General features: G+C 39.2%; 1 protein-coding gene across 2 annotated transcripts in view; it reads right to left on the reverse strand.

Annotated features, from left to right (window-relative positions):
- lrrk1 (leucine-rich repeat kinase 1) overlaps positions 1-12,058 on the reverse strand; it is a 126,559-nt gene that overhangs the window by 56,099 nt on the left and 58,402 nt on the right. For both annotated transcript variants that reach the window (XM_039772700.1, XM_039772701.1), the window contains exons 10-15: positions 11,159-11,296; positions 7,888-8,000; positions 6,804-6,871; positions 5,112-5,241; positions 2,669-2,781; positions 2,037-2,251 (exon numbers count right to left, since the gene is read on the reverse strand). In XM_039772700.1, the coding sequence (XP_039628634.1) occupies positions 2,037-2,251; positions 2,669-2,781; positions 5,112-5,241; positions 6,804-6,871; positions 7,888-8,000; positions 11,159-11,296 (777 nt within the window). The remainder of the gene's footprint in view (positions 1-2,036; positions 2,252-2,668; positions 2,782-5,111; positions 5,242-6,803; positions 6,872-7,887; positions 8,001-11,158; positions 11,297-12,058) is intronic.

Genomic DNA, 12,058 nt, shown 5'->3' on the forward strand with positions numbered 1-12,058 from the left:
GAACAAGAAATGTACCAGGAGAAGGAGTAGAAAAGTGTCATTTTCAAAATGCTTATATTGTACACTGGTCAGTCAAACTAAAAGGTTGCTAAAATACGAGCACAAGCTACCACTTGGCAAAGGTCCACATGACAGACGGATCCACAAGATCATCTGAGCCCACAACCAACAACAAAAACAAACATGGCAGTATTTTAATCAGACCTTCATAACTTAATCAAAAATGTTATCCAGGGAGTCTTGAAAATTGTACCTTCTATTGCACAGTATTTTGCTCTGGCCTGTCATTTCTTGATAAGTATTTTATGAGTTACAAATATTAGGTTTGGCCGTCCTCCAAATGCATGTCTTTAAAAATGTGTTACAGCTAAAGAGAGACCCCTACTGGACACATGGGGTAACAAAACAATTTTGTCTTCAAGCTCTTCAACATTACATGCATTACTGGACTGTCCAACATCAGGAGTACTCATACATTTAATGCATTCCTTACTTTCCATAAATTAGAGGGGCAGCAATTTTGTAAAACTATAAGCAAAATTAATTAAGTTACAGAAAAAAAAATATTTAGAGAGAGATTTAGGACAGGTTCTGGACCCTTGGTGCATTCAAGATGATGGATGTGCACCAGCACACATTTGGATTCTGAGCTTCTGCACTGAGTGGACTACAATACACGTTTAATAAGTATGAAAGCTGCCTAGGCATTGATGAAGTTATGTGCCTAAATCAGTTGAGTTCCTTGTTGCAATATCTTCAAAAGATATGTCTCTCTCTCGCTCTCTCTCTCTCTCTCTTGCTCTCTCTCTCTCGCTCTCTCTCTCTCTCTCTCTTGCTCTCTCTCTCTCGCTGTCTCTCTCTCGCTCTACATCTCTCTCTCTCTCTCTCTCTCTCTCTGCTGTCTCTCTCTCTCTCTCTCTGCTGTCTCTCTCTCTCTCTCTCTGTCTCTCTCTCTCTCTCTCTCTCTGCTCTATATATATCTATATATATATATATATATATCTATCTATATCTATCTATATATACTATATATATATATATATATCTATATATATATATATATATATATATATATATATATATATATATATATATATATATATATATTATATCTCCATATACACATATACTGTTCTTTCTCCATATACACATATACTGTACATCACACGGTGTGCCATCAGGTGTAGGGCTACGCTGCTACAACATTTATTTAATTAATTTAAAATTCTGATGGTAGATTGTTATGCTAGCATTGTCTGAACAGCAGGGTATACAAATGGTTTAATTAGATTTTTATTTAAAAACTTCAAGAATGACAAAGATGGAGAAATGCATGCTTCCAGAGGTCCATGGGTAACTACTGGGGCTAGACTGATCAGTGTGAAGTGTGGGATACAGAATGCAACAAAGATAAAGACGGAGAAATGCTGGGGCTACAACCTTGATCCTGGTCTATATCAAAAGCTCGTGACTTGGCACGTTCAGGTAATTCCAAATATTTGAGGTTATGGCAAACTGACCTGAGCTCGTGGCTTTCTTACAGCAAAGCAATACGCAAAGGAAGCGACATGGCAGAAAGAAAAAGAAAACTTATGACATTTGCCGAGCGTCAAACAAATCACACAAGCTGATGACATGACAAAGAATACCATAATGGGAGGAGGAGGAGGAGGAGGATGATCATCAGTGCCATCCACTTAGCATCAGATGAAGAATACAGAATGCATGTTTTCCTTGCATTTAGCTGGAGGTCTGTGTGTTTCACTAGTATATAATAATATGCAAACCTAAATTGCTGCTATGAACGCGTCAGTTGAGTACCACTGTGTGAAAGTAGCGCACAAGACGTTTATGCCCATGTTCACTTATCAGCTGTAATACATACATTAATAAAACATTGTTCTCAAAAATTTGCCTTCCCACAGATTTTCCAGTTTGTAACCCCGGTGTTCCAAGTGTGTATACATGACCTTAAAATAAATTAAATTTTAGTACATTCAAAAATATCTGGCATCCCATCATGCATTTTTGCTTACCACGGATTTGATCCCGCTAGGTCTCTCAAGCTCCCATGTGCAAATGCTGATAGTGGCCTCCTTCTGCATGGCCTGTGGAACCTTCCCTGATTGTAAAGCTTCCAGTAAGGTGGATTTGCCTTGGCGCGGAGGCCCAACTATAATTAGCTTCATCAGTTTGCATTTTTCTGCTCTTCTCAGCTGAGCCCTTAAAAACCCCAAAGTAGCAGCTGCACCTGAAAGATGAATGCACAAGTGAATAAGATTTATAGTGCCAGCCATAAAACAGAGACCCAGCAAGACATGGCGAAAATGCATGTCTGTACAACCCACCACACTGACCTATGACCTTAGTCAGGTGGTGTTATTACTGTCATATGAGAAAGAAAAAAATAAACACATCTCTCACCAGTTATGCCAACTGCCTTCACTAATCTTGTGCGCATTCACTTGCCATTCCAGCATTGGTTACTTTCTTTACTGAATTCTGCTGCTTATATTCCAAGGGAAGGGAGTGAGGATTCTTAACCTCCTGACTCGGAGTTGTGTGTTCCCAAGTTGTTGTCCCCTTAAGGCCCCTTAGCGCACCCTTATAAGTCAACGCTGTCTAAACAGACAAGGTCAAGAAGTTCAGTTAATCTGTGGAAAAGTACCTTTCTTTCTGACCTCCGCAGGAACGTTACCAATGTTCAGGTCTTCGATATCCAGCTGCCAAAGATTTGACAGCTGCCCAAGCTCACAAGGCAATTCTCGAATCCCAGGGTTACTGCAAAGGAAAGACAACAACAGAAAGAGAGCACCAGGATGTCAAGCATGTTTACACTGAATCAAGTACAAGAAGCATCCCCTCAGCATTAGGATGTATCACAAAACCGGAAAGCATACTAGCAGGGTTATAATTTCACTGTCTTAATTGAATTTGGGAAACACATCAGACTGGCACAAATTTGATGACGTGTGCTGCTTAAATAAGAGCCGTGACTGACATAAAATATCTGGAGGCTCAAGTATGTAGTTTTAATATCTCAACCTCACTGTTTACCACAAGACAAAGAACAACCTTTAAAAAGTCAAGAAAATCTGTTGACCTCTCTTGAACATCCACATTATCCAAAAGTTTCCTCCTTTGCAACTGTCCCAGCAGAACACACAAGAGAATTGTAAAAATATTACATTTAATAGAGTAATGACAATGCATACTTAAATCTAGTTGTCACCTCACAGTAAATGGCTCCATCTGGGACCAGCCAATTGGCTTTACGTCAATGACAAAGTGATCACTGCAGTTGAGGCTCATTGGTCTGGTGTTGGTCACTGGTGCACATAGTTTAACTGCCGGTACGGAGTAGCACAAACCGATCTTCTAAACTTTGGTGGCCACACACCAGGACCGTATAATGGAACGGGGTGCAGGCCGAATACATAAGAATGAGCCACTTGGAGCAGTGTCAATCCTTAAAGGGCCCTCCAGGAGTCAGAAAACATATATGAGACCCTGTGAAATTGTAACAACAATGAAAGATTTATTACTATTTACAAGGCAGTTATAAATCTGCTGGATAGAAGAAGAAAAAAAAAAAAAGTGAACCATCTGCATAGATGGGAAGCAAAAAAAGATGTGCCAGCTATGTGAAGCGCAACTTCAAACAAATTGCTGCATGGCATGGCCAATCAGTGCCTTGAAGACTGAAACTCTGCGAGAGAAATGATATACTGTACATGTCTTGCTCTACGGCTGCTAGCGCCGTCGCACGTATGTGATCAACAAAAGGCCTTTGTGGCCTGTTAGCTAATGGGTTTGGCATTATAACCTTATTGTTCTCCTAATAGCCTCATCTGGCTGTAAATCGACACATTACTATACTTTGTGCAAACTCTGGGCACCCTATACGTACATCAGAGTGGAGTCAATCTTCCAGTTTTATGTGGAATTTCCCAGGGTCTCTCCGGGAAGATATGCTGGTAAAGCTAACCAATAACGCTAAATTAACTTGGTGTGAACCACTAAAGCAAAACATGTTGATATTTTAGCAGGCATCTCATCTGGGGCTAATCCTTGATCTATGCCCTTAGAATTCAGGATTGGGCTCCAGCTCGGAGAAAATTCTGGATTTAGGAAAATGGACACATGGATATCTAAATCTACAGTATATGGACTGCAGGAAAAACTATTTCTAAATAATCTGGAGATGCAGAACCTCTGCATATTGTAACATTTGCTTACAAAATTAAAAGTTGATATAGTCATTTATGTTTTTATGAATGCAATGCCTTTAAAGAGTAGTGTACATCAGACTAAAGCCACTCCATTAATAAAAAGGCAGCATAGCTGAACCTCATCTTACATGAGGAATTCTGAGGCATCTACTACAGTGGAGATACCTGGTCATACAGTAAGTGTTTGCCTTTGAATAAGACCTTTTTTTTTTTTTGTTTAAATAAATTTAAAAAGCTTGATTTAATCTGACAGCCCTACCACAGTCTGGGAAGTCTGACTTTCAATTTTTGTTTGTGTGGCACTCTTCATTTATGGAGTACAGGCTGAGAGCGTGTGCATAAACAAACAACCATAGTGAGTCAAGAACAAAATGTTAAACCACAAGCTTTACATATACGAGCGCCCAGATGGCATTAAACACACAGTCAAAGAGGGCGGTTTCAACTTAAGTCACACTGCTATAAAGTCTATGACCAGAGGACCAGTCTACAACATTCCTGGGGGAACGCCTCCGAGTGGGCCCACAGTTGGTTTATTCTTTAGGATCCTTAGCAGATGAACACACCTTTTAGGGATGGGCCGGAAAACCATCAGCACAAGGAGAACATTCAACGCAGAAACAAGAAGAAAATGCAAACTACACAGACAGTGCCCAAACCGGGAGCAGTACTACACAGCAAGGAAAGCACCTCATAACTGTGCCGCCATTCCATCCTCCACCAACCCCTTTAGGACTGTTTTTGATGAAATGTAAGACTTAATAAACTAGACGGTCACTGTTGCACAGCAATCCTCCAGTTGTGCTTACAGCAATGCGGTCGCACCTTCTTGCCTCAGACTGCCTAATTCACTCTGTCACCACATTTAGGAGGACTTACTTTGACAGGTAGAGCTCACTCAAGTTCTTTAAACCGCACACTGATGGAGGCACTGCTTCCAGCTGGTTATCACAAAGGAACAGAATTTCTAAAGACTCACAGAGGAATTCAGGGAGATATAACGAGTAAGCTGTTGGGAAGAGGAGGAGAAAACAAATTAGAATGCAGGCAGGAGAGGAGTTTAACATTCATCTTAGGAAAAAAAAAAAACAGAGTGATGCTACAGTACAGGCAGGACGTGAATACAATTTTAAAGGTAAAAATGAGGTTGAATAAAAGTAGCTGATGGGAAGCCGAGGGGTTCAGCACATTTAGAAATGTGCCCGGCGCTGCGCTAAAAACAAAGGCATTTCTACAGTCAGTCAGTTTAGCTAACGCAGAATGGTGCAATCAGGGCTTCTTAGGTCAGTCCTGAGTTACCCCTGTGGCTGCAGGTTTCTATTCCAACCAGTTTCACAAATCAGTTGTTTAGCCTTTTTCTTCTTTTACTGATGTTGGTGAGGCCAGTATTGGGCGCTCACCCTGTGGTCTGTGTGTGGACCCCAATGCCCCAGTGCAGTGACGGGGACACTGTGCTACAAATATGGCACCATGCTTTGGAGGAGATCCTCTATGGTCTTTGAAGATCCCTGGGCATCTTTCAGAAAGAGCAGTGTGTTTCTCCTGATGTCCTGGCTAAATTGCCCACCACAATCATTCATTCTCTCTCTCATCCTTTCACCACCAAGAAAATCCCTACATAAATGTAATCAATTATTATCCTTTAGAAACATTTGCAAGTAGGATATTTACTTTCAGAGGAAGTTCAGGAATTTGCATTTGTTTGTCTTGGCTTTAAACACTTTTCTTTTTTGGTCACATTTTCCTGTCGAGTGTGCTCTCTTACTTGTATCCAATTAGAGTCGAGCAGTAGAGACGCAGGTGCAAATGACACCGACTGCTAAAGCGCAGCCGCCACCTTCAGTGTCAGTTTCAACTGCATGCTAGTTTGTAAGAAAAAGATTTAAATCGGTGGCTCTCAAGTTCAGTTCTGTGGACCACCATAACGGGAGCTGCTCAATATCACCAACTTCGGTTTTAAACTGGACTCCTGCCTTTGTCAAGCGAGCTCTAACTTCCCAGTGTCTGGCCTTTTTGTGTCAATCTACAAATTGCTACATCTGTGTGGGAATGTAGCAGTCATTTCTGTGTGATTTATTTTTCATTTTCTTGCATTTTAAGATTTTTAAGATCTTAAGCCTCATACAGAAAGGCCAAGAGAACCATTGGGCATTTTCTGATTTACTTTGTACTTTCCTGTTCTCCCTTGTTTATCCCCTGACCTTAAACACTTTTAAATCTTCTTAGTGTTATTCTGGGTGTACAAGGTTGCTATTAGAGCACCATCTTTTATCATGCTAAGCAGATAGTAGATTTTCTTCTCATCCTCTTTGTTGGTCTACTGATACTACAGTATAATAAAAAAAACAGGGACAACCAAAAAAAAAACACATGCAGATAACCCAAGAAACACTTGCTTGTCAAAAAAACGATCAGAAATATGGCATGAAACAGATGCGTCACTCAGGCTATAAATAATTAGGCACATGAGCTTTTCCATTCACATATTTTTTTAAAAAGTATCTTCCAAGCAAGCCCCTAAGCACACTTCCCAATCAGGCATACGGCAGCCATTATGTCAGCTCACGTTACCTGGATCTGAGCTTCTTCTCAAAGTAGTGAAGAAACTTAATCTTGGCAGCTTTGATCCTTTGTCTGTCCTACAAGGAATGAACAAAGATGTATTTATGATTTCTGCAGACTTCCATGTCTCACCAGATTTCCAAAAGGCCATCTTAACATGTGCCTTTGTTACCCAAATCCTCTAATAAATCAGACCATCATCACCGCAATGATAAAACATCTTATTCAGTATCACTTATCCTGCATGAACAGCCAAGAGATTGTTTAAACTTTACCTTCAGACACAAAGCTCATTAAAATGTGCCTCAATAAAGAAAGGAAAAAGAAAAGAAGTCTGTGATGGCTTCCTTTGATCAGATCCTGATTCATACAAGATCAGGAAGTATTAAATCAATCAGTTAATTTTACTAGACTTTTGCAGTTGTAATGATTGATCGAAATGGAGGAACAATTTGAAATTCTCTATTCATGCACAATGCTGTGAAAAAGTATTTACCGGTTTAGGATTTCTTATTTTATTGCAACACTTTGAATTATATGAAGGATTTGGTTGTAACCAGTGCATGAAGGTCACCCAGTTATTTCTCAAATGCAGGGGGCAGTTACTTTTTCACAACCTGCTGGTTGGTGTTGGATTACTTTGTTCATTAGATAAATAAGTTTAGGGAAGAAAAAAAATGTTCATTTTTTTCTTTCAAGTGCCCTCTATCTAAATTAAAATTTTTGGTTAATAACCACAATCAAATATGTACAATAGTAGAGTGAATCAGGAAAGGATAAACATGTAATCACAGCACTGCCAACATCCAGATAATGCAGATAACTTCTTTTAAAACATCAGTACTTTCGATGTTACAATTTCATAAAGTGGGATTCGAAACCCAGAACGGTGGATGCCCGAGGGAGCTGCACTGACCACGGTGACTCGTGAACTTCACGTAAGCGTATTCAGAGATTAAAAACATAACCTTGCTGCCAGAGCTTCGATCAAATTATTACACTTACTGTAACTGATCAAATGAGGATTAACCCAGAAGTTGGTTAAAACTGAACTTGGCAATAGATCAGCTTGGTACAAAGAATTTATACATACTTTCCAAAGTGATTCTTAGACAAATCAAGTAATTTCATCCGAGAACATGTCCATATATCTGGAGGCGGTAAGGATGACAACTGATTTCCAGACACTTTCAAGGATGCCAAAACCTAAAGAAAAAAAATAATGGACAGGACAATCCATTTATCAGTTAGGAATTCACCTAAAGATCTACCGACAACAACATTCACATCAGAAATTGCAATTTGACACCATGTATTTATTTTTCATAACATACATCTGTTTCTGGTTTGTTTCAAACCTGAATGGATTGTTACCTGCAAACTCGTGGTCCACTTTTGTTTTACTTTTCAAGCGCTCAAAAAGCAGATTAAAACCGAGTTACGAAAGTTGGATAGAAAAAGAATATGCGCACTAGACTGTCTGTTGCTTTTATAGTTTTGTTACATTTCTGACACTTCTGGTAAATTCACCTTTTGGAGGAGGCTTGTATTGTCTGCAGGTCAGCCAAGGCCAAAGATTTAGTTCCTGTTGTTCTTATATAAGCACAATGGAACAGGTTTGTTTATTTGCGAAAGCAGACATGAGAAAAATGAGTTCACGTGCAGTTCTCACAGAGAAGGAAAAAAAGAAGAATTTTCAAAAATTCTCAACCCAAATTCCAAGTGTCCTTAGTCGGTCAGCCAGCCAGCCACCTACCTTAGCCTCAATATGTCCCCACATGTATATAGTATTTTACTCCACCACCAGACCGTATTGTTGCTGGAACAAGTGCACTTCCCTTAGGATGTTAAAGTACCATCTGTCTATCGACAGAAAATGAAGAGAGCGAGTTGGCCGTTGCCTTTATCAAAGAGCTTGAAATTTTACAAGTGGAATGTTAACAGGCCCTGTTGTAGCACTTACCAGACATGGAGTTCTCAACCATGTGTGTGAGAGACCAAAGACGGCACTTTACATGTTTTTTTTTTTGGGTGGCAAAGATTTGAAAACTCTAACCCTAAACAAATACAGTAAGACTAGGAGGGAGTCTATCGAGCAGGTAAACCTTTGTAGAAGGTCAAACCAGAAATCTCAGTAATCTGAAATTCTCAACAAAAATGATTTCTCTGTTCTACCTTGTAAGGAGTCTATCATTATTTTGAGTATAAACAGGGTGTTGTGCAGCTCTTAAATATGACAGCATCTGATACCTCACCAATTAAAGCATGATGTTCCGGGATACAATGCATGACAAAAAACACCACATTATATACTATATGCACACACCTTTATAATTTTTTAAATATTTATTTAAAAGTGCAAGTGTGAGACGCACAGGGAGGAGTAAAGGTGCACACTGTGACAGTTGACTTCAAAGACATAACCAACTTTGACAAGCAGGCTTTAGGGGAAAGCACTCAAATGAGGGAGAAGACACAAATGGGAATAGAGAGGAAAGGCGCTGAAGGCACATGCACAGCAAGAGATATATATACACTAGCCATGGCACCTGTATAATTTTATTTATATATATTATATATACTTCCTTAGAAGGCTGGCATCCTTCAACATCTGCAATAAGATGCTGCAGATGTTCTATCAGGTGGTTGTGGCGAGCGCCCTCTTCTATGCATTGGTGTGCTGGGGAGGCAGCATAAAGAAGAGGGACACCGCACGCCTGGACAAACTGGTGAGGAAGGCAGGCTCCATTGTAGGCACGGAGCTGGACAGTTTGACATCCGTGGCAGAGCGACGGGCGCTGAGCAGGCTCTTGTCAATCATGGAGAATCCACTGCATCCACTGAACAGGATCATCTCCAGACAGAGGAGCAGCTTCAGCGACAGACTGCTATCACCGTCCTGCTGCACTGACAGACTGAGGAGACCCCACACTATGAGACTCTTCTATTCCACCCAGCGGGCAAACGTTAACATTATAGAAAAGTATTGTGTGTTACACCTGCCTCGCAGTCTCCACCTTGCATTGTTTAACTTGCACTGCATTTTTATCACTCTTTAATTAATACTGTTTTTATCAGTATACTGCTGGAGTATGTGAATTTCCCCTTGGGGATTTTATATATGAATGGAAATGAAGGTCTGTGATACGGTTTGTAAATTTATAGCTATTTTATATGTAAATTTATAGCTAGAGATCCACAAAGGGAGAAAATCAGTCACATATCTTAGAATAGTTTTTTATTCAACCTACCAGTGTCATCATCAGAGGAAAATGATTAGACATACAGGAATCAAGGGTACTATATAGCAGGTGGGAGGGTTGTAATTTGGTTTGGAAGGTGTTGGGTCATAAAGTCTTGTTTTATCATTCGAATGTTTTTTTTTTTTTTTTTTAAACATATGCTGGGTTCTATAAGTATGTTACCAGCAATGTGTGAAAAGCAGGTACTGTACAGAATGTTTAGGCATTCTACAAAAGTGTGACTTTTTAGGCAAAGCATGAAATGTCTGTGTTACTTATAGACTTTCCCCAAGCATTGTATATAATACCTAGGCATTATACAGGGTGGTCCAGATCTAATTATGCAGATCCCAATTGTCTGGATGACTTTGATTTATGCGGGGACGATTCCAGTTCAGTGCGAAGACGATTCTTCATGTCATCAGTTCTCACACTTCAATGGTCTGGGATTTTTTGGGCGATATTCTATGTAATAAACTTAATAAGTTATAGCGTAATGAAAATTGCATAATTCGATCTGGACCACCCTATACAAAATGACTTGCCGGTTTGCTTTCTGGTACTGTATAGAACGCCTAGGAAATGTATGAAATTTTAATAGTTTCATACTTTGATTTCCCACTGTCAGCATTCTATACATTTCTATATTTTATACATTATAGTATTCTATACAATGCCTAATTCCACACATTGATGGTATCATTCATATATATCATACACACACACACACACGCCCCCCAAATGACACTTTATTAGTGTCTGGCATTCTGATTGAAGGGCAGTACTGCCGTCATACGATTGAGTGACCAGCACTTTCATCTGTCATTCTTTATTTTATTGTGAAGACAGATTTACTTGTATGCATACTAACCGCCGAGAGCTTTACATAACTCCAACTCAAAAACACATCTTCTTACAAAATGAACGTAGGCAGCTTATGACTCAGTTTGGATTAGAGTTATTACGTGACTGCTTGTCTATTCAAATTCCACATCCACCAGAATGTAGCTGCTATTACTGTCAGGATCTGCCAGCAGTTCCAGTAGCTAAAACTTAAATGACTTACCAATTAAAAAAAGTTTCACAATTTAATTGCTCACTTTCTGCCATGTTGATACTCACTTCCAACTGAAAGACACAAGCTGGGACACTTTTCAGGCAGTTATTGGAAATATCAAGATCTCGTAAATAATTTTTCCAAAAAACGGTCAGGGAGTTTGGAATGTCCTCAATGAAATTTGAAGAGATTTTACAAGATTTCTGAAAAAGAAAGACATTCGAGGAAGTCACACATCTACAATATTAAAAAAAAGTCTCATTAAGTTATTTCAAATTTATTGTAGTAGAGTTTTAGGCTCTATTAAATATAAAGAGGTTCAGATGCTTTTCAACATCAATCTCAAGTCTTTCAGGTTGCAAAAGATGGCGATGTGATATGTGCCACCCACAGCAACCTTCACCAGATTAGGTGGGTTTGGTAAAAGACAGACAGACATCTAAAATTAAAGGATTTATGCACACAGTCAATGAAGTTGGTCATTTTGTTGTTTGTAGTCCCCCATAGAAAATTGTATTTACAGTGGATGATCATTTGCCACACACACACACACACATATCTCAATTTTCCATAAACCTAATTTCCATTTCATTGTCATTTAAAGTGAAGTCAAATGCTTTTAGTCTCAACATCTCCTTTTGATAACGTCAGAGGATTTCTGACCAAGCACAACTACATGTATCAAGTGCCTGCAAAATTTGCTACAACATTTTTAACTGATGGTCAAAAGTTTGACTATTGAGAAGTCTGCAAGAATATAAAAAAATCTGGAACATCAGAAGTACTTAAATGTGAACACGTCATTCATCCCAACAAATCTTGCTAATCCTTTCCACCTAATTTCTCCAAAATAACATCAGGTTTTGAAGGTCCATAAAGCAGTAACGTCTACTGCCTCATTACTTGACCATTTACCCATCTATTTATGGTTATGTGTGTGGGGAAAAAAAGAAACTAGTTCTAAC

Source organism: Polypterus senegalus, chromosome 12 (genome assembly GCF_016835505.1).
Source record: "Polypterus senegalus isolate Bchr_013 chromosome 12, ASM1683550v1, whole genome shotgun sequence".
NCBI lineage: Eukaryota > Metazoa > Chordata > Cladistia > Polypteriformes > Polypteridae > Polypterus > Polypterus senegalus.